The sequence below is a fragment of the Podarcis muralis genome, chromosome Z (assembly GCF_964188315.1).
Source record: "Podarcis muralis chromosome Z, rPodMur119.hap1.1, whole genome shotgun sequence".
NCBI lineage: Eukaryota > Metazoa > Chordata > Lepidosauria > Squamata > Lacertidae > Podarcis > Podarcis muralis.
Window position 1 is genome coordinate 39866685 of NC_135673.1, and position 15215 is coordinate 39881899.

Here is a 15215-nt window from a genome sequence, read left to right on the forward strand (position 1 = left end):
TGCTGGGGACTGAACCTGATGCCTTCTGCATTCTAAGCAGTTGTTCTACCACTGAGCTATGGCCCTAGCTCACAATATTGCTGTCAGGATAAAATGGAGAAGGTGGAGGCTGAAGTGTGTATGCTCTGTGGAGGAAAGGTGGGATAGAAGTATAAGAAGGAATAAAGTATGTAAAGTAGCCTATTAAGTGAATAAACCACAGTATATTTTTAACTTACTCTCCTAATAATTTGTATATAAATTATAAAAGTGGTATATAAATTTTGTTAAATAAAAAAAGAGGAAATGTTCAAACAGTATGTTATGCCTGAGCCTTCATTGCTGAAACTCCCAACAGCATTTTCATGCTCACAAACACCTGATGAAGGAACCATTGTGACATAACCCATTCAAGCAGAGTGAAGGGGCAACAGGCTGTCAACAGTGGCAGTAGTTGGGGGCTCCCATCTATTAAAAAGCCACAGAAAGTCTTTTCATACTGCCTGAGGAATTAATCCCTTATTTAACGTTCATAATTGCTGGATCGATTTAACAGGACTGGAGCTAACATTTGCTTGGATTTGGCACCATTGATAGGGAACTGCCTGCTGCATCCTCCGCTTTGAAGTCACCCTGGTCTTTGGGCCTCCAGCACCTTCTTCAGTATGTCCAACCCATCTAAGAGGCGTATGATACTGGTGTTCCACTGGGTTAGGAAGAAGCCCCTGACAGAGAAGTTGTGCTCTACCATCTCGGCCAGACCTTCTGCCTCGGCACCGGCTTGCAACACTCCTCACATTTCACCCTACTTCACGAGGAGCAAGACACAACCCGCTCCGCTCAGGAGGTCCAGCAGGCGCAAGGTGCTGCGATTGCCGAATCTCACCGGCCCCAAGTTTTTAAGATCTGTCATTGGCAGCGTTGGTTGGAAGAGAGCCCGCAGGCGTGGCAAGCAAAAGAAGACTCCAGCGGGAACACGAAAAGGGGTGAGGGCTAGGCTAGAGGCAAGAAGGCTCCAAAGCTATTTGCGGGGTGGGATTGCTTTGGAAGATGCCTTCTCACAATCTGTACCCTTGAACCATGTAAGGACATAAGAAGTGCCTTCTCAGGGATAGCCGCCTGAAGCCTTCGGAGCGCAGTGCAAGTTCCCGCTGTGTTCCGGAGGCTTCAGGTTCCTTTCGCTGAAGCCAGGAGAGTCTTGCCCCACTGCTTCCCCCCACTGCCAGCCCCACAAGCTCAGGGGGCAGCGGTAAGGTGGCGCGCAGCCTTTGTGCTGCTCCCCGACTTGGTCTTTGAGGCTGGGGGGGGGGAAGCGCTGCTTTCCCCCACCACCAGCCCCATAAGCTCGGGGGGCAGCGGGAAGGTGGCGCGCAGCCTTTGCGCTGCTCCCCGACCTGGTCTTTGAGGCTGGCGGTGGGGGAAAGCAGCGCTCCGCCCCCCCCGCCAACCCCAAAGAGCAGGTCGAAAGGAACCCGAAGCCTCTGGAGCCCAGCGGGAACTCCCGCCGCACTCCTGAGGCTTCGGGTTGCCTTCACTGAAGCCTGGAGAGTGAGAGGGATCAGTGCACAGCGACCCCTCTCGCTCTCCAGGCTTCCAAGGTAGCCGCCTGAAGCCTCCAGAGCTGCTCCGGAGGCTTTGGGTAAACGCACCTTGAATGCACAGAACGCACCTTGTTTTTAGAGGGGCAGAACAAGAAAAAAAATTCTCCCCCTCTCTGCGCAGCGCCCCTTCAGCCAAGCGGCAGGAGAAATGGAAGGGGCTCCGTTTTTCCTGCCGCTTCGCTGAAGGGGCGCTAAGCAGAGAGGGGAAGAATTTTTTTTTCCTTGTTCTCCCCCTCTAAAACAAGGTTTGTCCTATGGTCGGGTGCGTCCTATAGAGCGAAAAATACGGTAATCATTAAAATAAATAGGAATTGTGGGTCAAAACTGTACTTTAAATCTGTGGGTTTTGTTATACTCTTATTTTAAAAGGCACAATTTCCATGCAATTTGTATGTATATTTTTCTCTGCTGTGGTGGTCTTGATAACCCTGTGCTCTATCTGATGAACAAATGAACCAAAAGTTTGCACACTTTTCTGTTTTATGACATGTCAGTGTAGTGTGTACACACACTAGGAAGCAGCAACCGATTGCAGTTTCCCAACAGATGCAGTTCACACAATACTTGTGTGTGTGTGTGTGTGTGTGTGTGTGTGTGTGTGTGTTTTAATATAGAAGTGGACAGTGGAGAAAACTAATGCCCCTTTGAAACAGGCAAAAGCACTGTAAAGTCCTCACCGTGCAAGTTCCATAATCCATTTCCTTAGCTCGTGTCCACATGGAAACCTTAAGAAACAATATGCAATTCTCAATTTGGAAGTCATGTGAGCAAGAGAAGGGGGTTATAATTGCATCCGAAATGAGTAGAAAGTGAATCTGTTATGGGTCAGTGACTCAGCAAAGCTCATGCTTTCATCATTTTGAAGATTCTTCAAGCCTCTGAGAATTCATTCTTGCTTCCAAGGAGCAGGGGAGAGTGAGAGAGAACTAGCAGCTACTTCTCTTGCAGACATGGCTTATTGGAACCCCTTCCTTCTCTTCAGCTTGATGGCCCCTTGGATCATGCTCTGTCCATCTCATGCCTTTCCAACTGGTGCTCCTGCATCAGCCTGTGAGAATATGTTACCTATTCACACAGGGACCCAGCCTCAGCAGACTCCAGCACCCTATGAATTCCTAGTTAGTACACCCTATTTCCTAAACGGGCAGCCTGTTAATGGTAAGTTCCTAAACTGGATTTTAAAAACTTTGGTTGATGATAGATAGATGTCTGTAATAATACCTTTGTTTTATTCAATAATTTATTAAAAATGAGGGGAGAAGAAATCTATATATTCTCATTAATTAACTCACAAAATTATTTTTTAAAAAAACACAAAAGAAAAATGTTATATAATGTAATTACTAACCCGAGCTAACATATTTATCAAGTTTTTCCTCCTAAGATATAGGTAGGCACAAATGCAAAACCCTTTGCAACCTTCTCTGTACTTCATCATAATGGTGGTATGCAACTAAGTTTTACTCAGAGTAAACCTACTGAAATTAATCAAAGTGACTAAGTTTTGTCCGTTAAGTTCCATAGGTGTAATTGGAGTAAAACTTAATTGAATACCAGATAGAGTTACAGTTTGCACTTAGTCTCTTTCCAGAAAAGGCTTTTGATAATGTTGCTGCATATGTCTCTAGTTTGTTGTGGGTATATGGGTACCCTCATCCACCCACCCTACCCTGTTTTTGGGTGCCCTGACCTCCTCTAGATTCCTCAGTGCTGGAGTTTAATCAGTTATTTGAGAATTAAGATGGGCTCATAGACAGTTTCATTTAACAGTGGGACAATGCAGCCTAACTTTGTTTTTCTGGACCAGGGTATCACTTTGGGTATAAGTCATTAAGAACAACAAAGGCTGGTGATGGCCAGGCATCAACCCTTCAATTGGGTGGCGCCTGTGAAAGACAGGGAATGGGGGCTCTCTTCCAAATGTGTGTGTCAGTGGGCAGAGAAGGAAAAGGTTAGGGTTCCAGCAGGGATGGTGTAGGCCAGTGGTTTTCAACCAGCCTGCCATGGCACTTAAGGATAATCAGAGGTGCCGCATACAAGCTCCCCAGGCTATGGTGCCTCTAGGGCTGGCCAGCGGCTGCTTCCCAGGCCTCGGTGGGGCAGTGTGAGGAGGCAGCTTAGAGACCATTGGCAGCAGCTGCAGCTCCCCAAGACTCCCAAGGAGAGGAGAGGAGGCTGAGGGAACCCTCCACAAGGGAGGGTGTTTCAAAAGGGGTGAGGAGCTGCCAACTCTGCAGGCAAGGGGTGACATAACTGGGCTTCTGAGCCCCACAAGGGGGGGCGAAGAAAGAATGTAGTTGGTCAAAAACAGCCAGAGAATATATAAGGAATGGGGAATCTTTGGTCCTCTAGATGCTGCTGAACTAAAATTGCAATCAGTCCCAGCAAGCATAGCCAACGGCTTTGAGCTGTAGTTCAGCCACATCTGGACCACCAAAGGCTCTCCAAACATAATATATAGCCTGTTCCTGGACAGGTTATAAACACCATTATAGATCCAGCTGCGGAAAACAAGCGATTTAACCAAACCAGGCTTATTTGTTACTTGATGCCTGTCATCTTTCTCCAGTTCAGATCCTTGGTTCTGCATACAGAGGGTTATTGTTGGAAGCTCGTGCATTTGGTTCCACAGCTGCACTAGGTTTTTGGCAAACTCCTCCCAATAATACTAAATTATTACAGGTAAGAGACAAACGGTCATTCTTTAGTGTCTGCTGTAGCAAAATCATTGCCAGAAACAGTCCCCATTCCCACCCCAAACCAGAGAAGGGTCACAGATTGAACGATATAACTCATAGTTGATCCAGCTAGTTATTCATTTTTCCTGCACTTACAGTTTGATGAGACCCTATGCCAGTGGTTAAGGAGTGTGTGGCCCTCCAGATGTTGCTGGACTCCAATCAGCTCCAGACAGCATGGCCAGTAGTCAGAGATGATGATAGGATTTGTAGCCCAAAATCTGGACAACTTAAATATCCCCATCTCTGGGATGTGGGGATGAGGTTAGTTTAGACTTCCTCACTCTGGTGTCTTCCAGATGTTTTGGGCTACACTTCCCATCAGCTGCATTAGAGAATTTGGCCACATCCTAGATCAGGGGTGGCTAATCTGCGGTCCTCTGAATGCTGTTGAAGCTCTAGCTCCCATCATCCTTGATCATTAGACATGCTGGCTTGGGCTAGTGGGAGCTGGGGTCTGACAATGTCTGGATGGCCGCAGATTAATCATCCCTGCCCTAAACAGCCTGTCTGTGAAGAAATGGCAACATGTTCAGGAGAGCAATGCATCATAAGTCAGAAAGGAAGGCCCACGTGTCTTTTATTAAAATAAGTGGGAAGTTCAACACTTCTGATATCTGGACAGCAGAAGTGACCAAAAGTCCTAAAATGGCTGGTTCCAAATGTCCAAAACAGGTTTGGGGGAACTTTAGCCCTCCAGATAATGGGATAATGGGAGTTGTAGTTCAGCCACAGCTAGAGGGGGGATGGCCCCCCACTCTTGGTCTATAAAATGTGTCAGGAATCATAACCTTCAAGATAATGCCATCAATTTAACTCAGATTGTAAAATTCAACATTTGAATTTGAACGTGCCTGGTTAGCTTTTAAAGGCAAACGAATCTCTGTAAAGGATGAATACTAAGTGGCTGCTTAAAAAAAAATGTTGCAATATTAAAAATCAGAGCAGGAACCTGGGCAATGTGGGGAAATGAATTTTGTTTACTAATGGATGGTGAACTAAATAAATTTATCTCCCAATATTTCTGGACTGGCTCTATAAAAAGTGTGATGGGGTCTTGGTTCTGCTTTAAAATAGATAAATTTGAGGAAGCTTATTTAAAGTGACGTGTCTCCTTTTGCAGTGTTCTGGAAATCCACAAGGCGCAGTGACTCATTCTAATACCAATTTAAAAACAGGACAAGACAGTTACACATGGCTTCCACCCAACTCTGGCTGCCCTTCAGTAGTTATATTTGTGTAAGTTTCACATGTTCTCTAAAATACTGCCTTCCCTAAATCATAAGACAATTGTGAGGAATCCTCAGATATTGCTGAAATACAACTCTTGTTCCTGGCCATCCCTGTCTTGCTTGCTAGAGCTGATGGGAATTGTAGTTCAAGGGAAAGGCTCCCCATTCCTGATCTGGATTTAAGCTCCTTCCCATGGCTTCAGAAGCCTCTTTTGATGGCTGCAAACATTACCAGGCAATTAATGGGAGATAATTTTCTCTGTCTGCATGCTATGATTTCATTCTGCAAGAAGGCAGAAGGCAAGTTTATTTTAAGAGTATGAGGGTCGTTCATTAAAGATTTCCTCTGACCCACTTCCGGTTATCATAGGAGGATGAAATTGCACATGTACATCTCTCCCTAGGTAATGTGGTAATTTGTAGCTTTGAGCTCCTAACAGTTTCTCTGTTACGGGTGCTAACGTGGAGTAAGTCTGATAATGGAACCACTTGAATGCAGGGCAGTCATCAGGTTCCTGTACTTGAAAGCGCACACACCACGGCAGACGTTCGATGAGATGAAAGGGACTTATGGGGAAGATGCCCCATCGTATGACGTAGTCAAGCACTGGCATCGTCAGTTCAAGTGTGGTCAGACTTTGGTGGAACAGCTCCAATTCCCAAGCGACCATAGTCCGTCATTGATGAAGCCACTTCATTGATGAAGTGGAGATCACCATTCTGGAGGAAGATCACATACCCATTTGCCAGCTAGCTGCAGATGTCAAGATCAGTGTGGGCTCTGTAGAAAAAAAATCATCCATGACCATTTGTTCATGGGAAAGGTGTCCTCACGGTGGGTTCCCTGGCTGCTGCCTTTCCAGAAGCAGGAACAAGCCACATGCTCATGGGCTTGTTTGGCCATGTGTCACAAAAACCATGATGGCTTCTTTGCCAGACTAATTATTAATTACTCAGGATGAAACATGGGTCCATCATTATGACCCAGAGACTAAATCCCAGTCCAAACAATGGAAACATTCCACCTCACCACCTCCAACCATCAGCAGGCAAGGTCATGCTCATGGTCTTTTGGGACCAGCGTGGAATAGTGATGATGGATTTCCTGGCAAAGGCTACCACAGTTACCGGGACATATTATGCTTCGCTGCTGCAGAAATTGTGGAAGGCCATCAAAACCAAGAGGCGTGGTATGCTGACCAGAAGCGTCTGCCTCCTGCAGGATAATGCCCCGGTTCACAACTCACATGTTGCTCAGACGGAAGCATGGTCCTGTGGCTATGAAATCCTTCCTCACCCCCCTTATTCTCCCGACCTTGCACCATCAGACTTCCACCTCTTTCCAACCATTAAGTTATTTTTGAAGGGCAAGCTTTTTCCAGATGATGAAATGCTGATTTCTGAGGTCAAGTCGTGGCTTCTGACACAACCTGCTGACTTCTACTCACGAGGCTCCACAACTGCATAGAGTGATGAGGAAAGTGCTTTGACTCTTGCTGGTATCTATGTGGAGAAGGACTAATAACTGTGCCGAGTTTCATTTGTCTCTGTCTATGGGAAGTATATCAGGGGAAATCTTTAACCCTCGTATAATGAACTTTAGGAACTGCATCAAAGTAATTACAAACTGGAGGGGTTTTTAATAATAATAATAATAATATGATGATGATGATGATGATGATGATGATGATTGCAGGAGTAGGCAGAGCCCAATCTCAATATGCATTGTAATTGTGATGTCCCTTTTCCTATTGTATCAGGGCTACAGTCGCCCAGTCTCATGACATCTACTGGACCAACGTCAAATCCAAAGTGATCTGGAGAAGTGAGTAACTTACCACTCTGTTATGTGAAATAAGTTCCCAGTCTTAAGGTAACTACGCATCTCCCCTGAAATTGAATAGGCCACAAGTACAGATGGCATTGGGTTAAATATATCCCAATAACACAGCCTTCACCAACCTGCTGCCCTCCAGATGCTAGTAACTAGAAGCCCCATCAACCCCAGCCAGCATTGCTTGTGGGATGGCTTTAGACTTGTAGTCAAACATTTGAAGGGAACAAGACTGGGGAAGGGCAATAACGTATCAGCTGGTATAATGCTTTGCTTGGATACTTGATACCCCGCCATGGGATCATGAGAAGTGTTCCTTGTTTTATTATGAGACAGAAGGGGTTACTGGTTTACATGAGACTGCCTTGTTTGATAGTCTCTGGCCCTAGTAAAATCATTAGCTATGATGGAAGTTGATGCGTGTACCTTTCATTTTAAAAAGACACCTTATTGTTGGGGCAGAAACTGAATGCTGAATAAAATTCAAAAGGTGTCAGGATGTAGTTTTGCAAATTTAATGCTTTGTGCCCCATTGGAGCCAAAAGCAACTAACATTAACTGGAAAAGATGCACAATGTACTGATGTAATTTTTGGAGCAGCACTGAAAAAATGCCCAATGGTCTGAATGATGTGCCTTGCCTGCTTCTTAATGCACACTAACACAATGAGGAGCATGGCCATGACATGCTGACCGATTGTTGATGGATGGGGCGGAAACAGAAAACCAGGTGAAAATGGGGGGAAATGAAATATACTGGAAAGGGCCTGGTTAGGGGTCTGACAACCCAAACAGGCCCATTTCACACCACAACATTTTGTTGCAAGCTCCACTTGTATCTCAACTTAACCTGTATCTTCATGACTCTGATTTTCTTTCCACCATTGCAGATTCCAAAGCTACCTGTGGAGTGGAATCATTTACAAGGTCACTATCTGCTAATGCAGCAATCTTCTCTCTGCTCCCGATTTTACTGGGATACATTTAGAAACCAGCCTACAGCAATTTACTCGCATTCTTTAGTAATCTAAACACATTGTTTTGTGTGGGCTATGCATTAAATAATAAAAAGCTCTGCTCACTGCAGTGAAGACTTTCCTAAACTTGTGCTTGCTGTTTCAATTGGCATTTTGTGTACAGCTTTTCTGCTCCTTCTAATATAATCTTTAAGACACTGGGGATGGGATAGATTAAAAAAATAAAAGTGTTTACACTCCCAAGTGCATGTTTAATGAAAACTGGGCAACATCCAGTGATGTTCATCCACTTGTACATAGGAAATTCCCTTTTGCAACAGGACTTCTGGTTCCTCTCTCCCCCCTACAGCTCCTCATATCCCCACAATATCTGTTCCAAAGCATCCCTCAGCTCTCCAGAACAGATTTTGGGGCTACAGATGGAGTTGCAGAGAGAACAAAGCAGTCCTGTTGTACAAGCAGACTTCATTCCCATGACACTGGATGTCTCCAAAAGAGCCTTAACTCACCTAAAGGGTGAAACCTTTAAAGCCCTAAACGGCCTCGGTCCTGTATACCTGAAGGAGTGTCTCCACCCCAACCATTCAGCCCGGACACTGAGATCCAGCGCCGAGGGCCTTCTGGCAGTTCCCTCATTGCAAGAAGTGAGGTTACAGGGAACCAGACAGAGGGCCTTCTCGGTAGTGGCGCCTGCCCTGTGGAACGCCCTCCCTTCAGATGTGAAGGAAATAAGCAGCCATCTTCTCTTTAAGAGACATCTGAAGGCAGCCCTGTTTAGGGAAGTTTTTAATATTTAATGCTGTATTGTTTTTAACACTTGATTGGAAGCCGCCCAGAGTGGCTGGGGAAACTCAGCCAGATGGGCGGGGTATAAATAAATTATTATTATTATTATTATTATTATTATTATTATTATTATTATTATTAACAGGCTTGCTGGATCTTCCAGGGAAAGTATCCCAGACTTATGATGACACTACCATAAAAAGGCTCTGCACCTAGTATCTGCTAACAGAGGCATGTTTGAGAGCAGAGCCCCTGAAACCAACTGGAGGCTCAGACAAATTCATGTGGCAAGTTCTGGTAACTTTGTCCCAGGCTATTAACAGACTTAAGGGTCAATGTCTAATTCTTTAAACTAGGCTTAAAAGCAAACAGGCAACCTAGCCAATTGATATAAAATTGGCACAATATGCTCCAAGTTTGAAAACCCACAAACATTCTATTCTGACCACTCAATTCCAGTGTCATAGATATATTTTCTCTAGATCAGGGGTGGAGGGACCACATTCCTTTATGAGCAACCTTTGGAATGGGGGCACATGCCAGTGGTGGACTTTCACCTTTGAACAGGAGGCTACATTTCAGCCATGCAGAAGTCAAAGTTTTCTATACTCCCATACCATACCACACATTTTTCTATCCAGGCAAGTGGGAGGCATTATTATTATAGTTAACATTCCGGCCAGGCAAAACTACTCAGGGAGGGTGAGGAACTGGCCTAGGGAAAGTCACTTTGGCTGCATAGAAACCTAAAGGGCCAAAATAGGCCTGTTCTAGAAACATCCACAGCTTGTGAAATGGTAGATACTACCTGAGGATCCAAATATAAAGCTGTGTCCAGGAGCACCATGCCTGCATATTTGTTCCTTCAGGAATAGTAAAGTCATAAGCCCTAAACATAGTACTTTCATCTTATCAGGATTAAGTTTTAGCTAGTTTCATCATGCCAAAAAGGAATTTCAAAACACTGATTCAGGATAACCACCACCTCCTTAGGTTTAGACCAGGGATAAGAAACCTTTGGCCTTCCTATTGTTGCTAAACTGTGACTCCCATTGGTCCTAGCAAACATGGCCAATGATGCACCTGGCTTAGATGGTGAAAATGAGAATGAACTGTTGTCAGTATACCCAACTCTGCAGCTGATGTTTCCCACTGGTTTCACGTAGTAATCAAAGAGCAAAGAAGAACAATCTGGCACCCCTTAAAATAGGGATAAGTCAACATGATGCCTTCCACATGTTTTCGACTACAAGTGCCATCACTCAAGCCAACAACAGCAACCATGTGTTAAGAGTAATGTATCAAATGTACCTTTCATGAAGGTCAGCATGAAAAACAAACCCAATACAGTATTCTGTCTGTCTTGTCAACATTCTCACATTTGCATTATTTCAATCTGTATTTTATTTCTTTATTGCAATTTTATTGGTACAGTATTAGAAGCTTATTGTCCTCTCTCCTCGTGAGATTATGATCAATATGCTCCACACTTTGTCAAATACATGTTTATTAAGTTGCTTTCATTGCACCGTGGTTTTACTTAATGTTCTCCAAACCCTGGAAAATAAAAAGTGAAGCAAATGAGTTAAATGTGTCTGCTGTGCACAACGCTGCTGCTATCAAATTACACTATATAATCAGGTTTAACAAACCTCTTTTCAAGGTGGTGTCCTCCTTAATCCCAGAAACAGAAAAATACTAATTGTGCAAACACATAGCAAGTTGCTCAACTTTTAATACTAGCAAGCGCAGGCAGGTTTGCGCTTTCCTTTGCTACATCAGGCTGCCACTGACAGAAGTGCTCTGCCATCACAGGACTAGGAAAGAAGACTCCTTAGGGCAGGAGTGGGGAATCTTTGGCCCTTGAGATGTTGTTGAACTGCAACTCGCATCAGTCCTAGCAAATACGACAAATGGCCAAGCATGATGGGAGCTGTAGTTTGGAAAGTTATTTAGTCTTTAAAGATGCCACATAACTACCCATGGGGAATCTACACAAGTAATGACAGCTGTTCTCCAACTTGTGGAAGATGATCAGGAATGCACAAGAGGGGACAGAGCATGCATGGTCATCCCTGTTTCTTTCTTCACATCATTAACATAATGTGGAGAAACACATCTGAAAAGGGCTCTGCTATGAGCAGAACATGCCGTGCGCATTATAGTATTGAACACAGATTAAGGATAAAAATAACATTGTGCAGAGGTACATAAATCATTTAGGGATCAAAACAAATGTAAACTGTTGTGGCATTTAGCTCCCCACCCCCACCAAAAAGTAGTGTTGTGACTTTGCAACTAGACAGCAGCATGCAAGGAAGTTTGTTCAAACCAACCTTGGAGTCATAGTACTGATTTACTCCAGACACACGCTTGTCTCTCTCCAGCAGGTACCACTGATAGGTGTTCCGAGCAATTCTCTTCTCCTGGGCACATAAGAAATAAGGTGGACAATGTGTAAACAAGAGGCAGTGGGAGACAGATAACGTGAGAAGACTTAAAGCAAAGTTGACAAAAAATGTGAAATATTGAAAAATTCAACCGGTGCGGGCAGACCTATTCCTTTTTTGAGATGAAAAGCAGATTGCTCAGCCCTGCTTCCCAGCCTAGCACCGAGGCTCAGATATACACATGACAGACTGTCCTTGTCATTCTTAGCTGAAGGTATGATTATCTGGATGTCGTGGGCAATTCAGGGGACAACACTGTGGGGTTCAATGGATGCAGTAAGAAAGCCTATGTCTGAACAGCACTGCTGCAAACTGCAGGTGTGAGTGAGGCTCGTTTCACTTAATATGTCCACCCCAAAAAGAACTTATTCATAAACAAAGAAAATCAACTAGAGTTTCAGCTTGAACATATTTGTTCATGCTTTATTTGTTAATTTAATTTTTATTAAATTTAATAAAAAATCATCCTACTGAGCCTTTTTCTTACAATTATTATTATTTCAATTTGCTTTTTTTACAAGTCCTCATTTACCATTCTTCTTTATTTTCCTTTTTTAAAAAAATCCTCACCTTTACTAATTAAAACATTGCTATATCTCCCTTCATCCAATCAGAGTTCAGGGTGGCCTATATGTAACCTTTTATTTTTTAGAGCCCAGACACCAGTTGGATACTTTTCTTCTGCATCAATCTGCCTATCTACTGGGACAGGGATCTGAAAGGTACACATTTCAAATGGCAATTATTGTCTGTTATTGTTAAAGGTAAGAGGTAAAGGTAAAGGACCCCTGACAATTAAGTCCAGTCGCAGACTGGGACTGCAGCGCTCATCTCACTTTATAGGCAGAGGGAGCGTTCGTCCACAGTTTTTCCAGGTCATGTGGCCAGCATGACTAAGCCGCTTCTTGTGCAACGGAACACCGAAACCAGAACAGTGCACAGAAACGGCGTTTACCTTCCTGACAGAGTGGTACCTATTTATCTACTTGCACTGGCGTGCTTTTGAACTGCTAGGTTGGCAGGAGCTGGGACCGAGCAACAGGAGCTCACCCCGTCGAGGGGACTCGAACCACCAACCTTCTGATCAGCAAGCCCAAGAGGCTCAGTGGTTTAGACCAAAGCGCCACCTGCGTCCCATCTGTTATTGTTAACTACTTTTAAAATATTTATTTTCCTCTCCTGTAATACTCTACTAACTGCCTTAGAATAAACCTACAATGATAGTGTAGGGCAGTAGTTTTCAACCAGTGTGCCGTGACACCATGGAGTGAGTTGAATGGTGGTCAGGAGTGCCGCGGGCAACAATGGCTTCTGTCCCTCTTTCCTTCCCTTCCTCCTCTAATGCCCTATCACGTCTCTGCCTCCCAAAGGTTTGTACAGCTGTTTGTTGCAGCAGCCCTGACTACAAGCACCACAGGTGAATGGTGCCTCTGGGCTGGCCAGAGGAGAGGAGAGGAAGAGGCTGAGGGAACACTCTACAAGGGAGGGTGTTTGAGAAAGGGTGAGAGGCTGCCAGCTCTGCAGGCAAGGGGTGACATAACTGGGCTTCTGAGCCCCACAGGAGAACCGCAGAAAGAATGTACTTGGTCAAGGGAGCTATGGACTCAAAAAGGTTGAAAACCTCTGGTGTAGGATATAAATTACATAAATAAATAAAACTTGTCCAGGCCTCATGTATTGTGCCTTTGTCACATTCAGACTGGGCTGCTGAAATGCACTCTACATAGGGCTGCCATTAAAGAAAGTTTGGATACTTCAGCATCCTGTTCTCACAGTGGCCAACCAGATGCCTATGGGAACCTGAGTAAAACATCACTCTCCCAACATGTGAACCGCAGCAACTGATATTCAGAGACATACTGCCTCTGACACATGAGGTAGTACATACCAGTGGCTAATAGCCCTTGAAAGCATTAGCCTCAGTGAATTCGACCAACCACTTCTTAAAGCTATCCAAGCTGGTGGCCATCAATGCATCTCCTGGGAGTGAATTCCATAGTAGAAGAGTGTTTTCTTTTGTTTGCTTTGAATCTTCCAGCATTCAGCTTCATTGGATGGCCCTGGGTTTTAATATTATGAAATGGGGACTGGGGACGACAACATGACTCTCCCTCTCCCTATCCTTATGGGTTTTAAAGCCTTAAAAAGGTTTTTGTCAGTTATTCGAAGGGCTGTCAGTTCCCACACCCAGCTGCCCATTCTCTGAGACCAACCACCAGGTGAAGGTGAATTGCCAGGCACAAGGCAGTCTAAGAAATAAGTCAAAGTGCTGGAGCAGGCCAATGGGCCATCAAATCCAGCGTTCTTTTGCTCACAGTGGCTGCCCAGATGCATATGGGAAACCTATAAACACAAACACAACAGCACTCTCCCTGTCATTTCCAGAAACTTATATTTGGAAACATTGCTGCCTCTGACTGTGGAGGCACCAGAGCATAGCTATGATGGTGAGTAGCTTTGTCCTCCATACATTTGTCCCACCCTCTCTTAAAGCCTTCTCCATGGTAGCCCCACAGCTTTGGAGTTCATTGTCAACAGAATCAACACTGCAGCCCTTTTACTAAAGGTCTGAAAACAATTTTCCTTTTTCTTCTTGCTAGCTTTCTCCTGAAATGTATTGCTTTCATTATTATGATTTTGCTGTTGGCTTTGATTACATTTTAGAAATTCTGGGTCACTTGCTTTTTTTCTTCGGTCTCTTAGGCCTCCTGGCGTTTATACGCAAGTACTGCACGTTGGATTTGGGGTTGTGCATATTAAACGACTTCTTCAGAGAGTTTCAAAGAAGGCGTGCAATTCACTTAAAAATTTTATTTACACCCAAAAGGTTCTCAGGGCAGCTTAACACCCCCCCAACCCCACCAGTTTTAAGAGACTCTCTAAAAAGTCATGGGGAAAGAATGGGGGGAGGGGAAGGGAAGAGCAAACTCAAGCTCTTAAATCCGTTGTTCATTATCGATCACATAAACGCAAAACAAGTTCTTAAAGGTACAGCAATTCCTAAATCAGCAATATGGGATTTCAGAAAAGGAGAGGGGAGATGGGGATTCGTGAGGAGCCGCTTCCATGGCACGCACCTTGCCCCCGTTGGTGTATCTGTGGATGTAGGCGGTGCTCACGCCGGGGATGACCAGGCACACGTACATCAGGCCCAAGCTGGGCAAGATCTCGTACCACATCCCGACGGCTGCGCGGCTCTTTCCCTCCGCGACCCTGGCGACCTCTCAGTCAGCAGAGCTGCCACACGACTTCGCCCTCAAAGAAGAGCTGGCGCTCCTGCGCATGCTCCGCCAACAGCCCTACTATCGCGAGCTTCAGGCACCGTGGCCCAGAAGGCAACCTTCTCTCCCTCCCCCGCTCCAAAGGCGTCAGCTGCGCATGTGCCCCCCGCCCCCCTGTCATGGCCACGACAGGGTTAAGGGGTGATGTTGCTATGGCGACAAGCCCCGCGGAACGCTCTGAGGCGATTTGTTTGGTTTCTGTTTAAAGGCTCAGTGGATATCGCTCTCCGCCCTTACACTATATATCTTACACTATATCTTACAGTATATTTATACCTATATATAAAAGCCACGATATATACTGCAACTGTTAGGTGCCTGACAGGCCGCAGTGCATG

At 44.8% G+C, this 15215-nt stretch overlaps 2 protein-coding genes across 2 annotated transcripts; one reads left to right on the top strand and one right to left on the bottom strand.

Moving 5' to 3' along the window:
- Positions 1–2413: 2413 nt before the first annotated feature.
- LOC114589464 (putative defense protein 3) lies at positions 2414–8490 on the top strand. The gene is made up of 5 exons (XM_028715822.2): positions 2414–2738; positions 4150–4262; positions 5442–5557; positions 7311–7375; positions 8274–8490. Exons 1-5 carry the CDS (start codon positions 2531–2533, stop codon positions 8369–8371), a joined length of 600 nt encoding a protein of 199 aa, XP_028571655.1. The 5' UTR covers positions 2414–2530; the 3' UTR covers positions 8372–8490.
- A 2042-nt stretch (positions 8491–10532) lies between these two features.
- Positions 10533–14895, bottom strand: NDUFA1 (NADH:ubiquinone oxidoreductase subunit A1). Its single transcript, XM_028715101.2, has 3 exons — positions 14674–14895; positions 11483–11572; positions 10533–10703 (listed from the first exon to the last, which is right to left on the bottom strand). The coding sequence occupies exons 1-3, from the start codon at positions 14773–14775 to the stop codon at positions 10683–10685; spliced, it is 213 nt and encodes a 70-aa protein (XP_028570934.1). The 5' UTR covers positions 14776–14895; the 3' UTR covers positions 10533–10682.
- Positions 14896–15215: the final 320 nt, after the last annotated feature.

Bases quoted from the DNA above. Each gene is read 5' to 3' on its own strand.
- LOC114589464 (XM_028715822.2), top strand. From the start codon at position 2,531: ATGGCTTATTGGAACCCCTTCCTTCTCTTCAGCTTGATGGCCCCTTGG. The intron at 4,263-5,441 runs GTAAGAGACAAA...CTCCTTTTGCAG, and splicing joins ATAATACTAAATTATTACAG to TGTTCTGGAAATCCACAAGG. The intron at 7,376-8,273 runs GTGAGTAACTTA...CCACCATTGCAG, and splicing joins ATCCAAAGTGATCTGGAGAA to ATTCCAAAGCTACCTGTGGA.
- NDUFA1 (XM_028715101.2), bottom strand. From the start codon at position 14,775: ATGTGGTACGAGATCTTGCCCAGCTTGGGCCTGATGTACGTGTGCCTG. The intron at 11,573-14,673 runs GTGCGTGCCATG...TTATGTGCCCAG, and splicing joins GATACACCAACGGGGGCAAG to GAGAAGAGAATTGCTCGGAA. The intron at 10,704-11,482 runs GTTGGTTTGAAC...TTTATTTTCCAG, and splicing joins ATCAGTACTATGACTCCAAG to GGTTTGGAGAACATTAAGTA.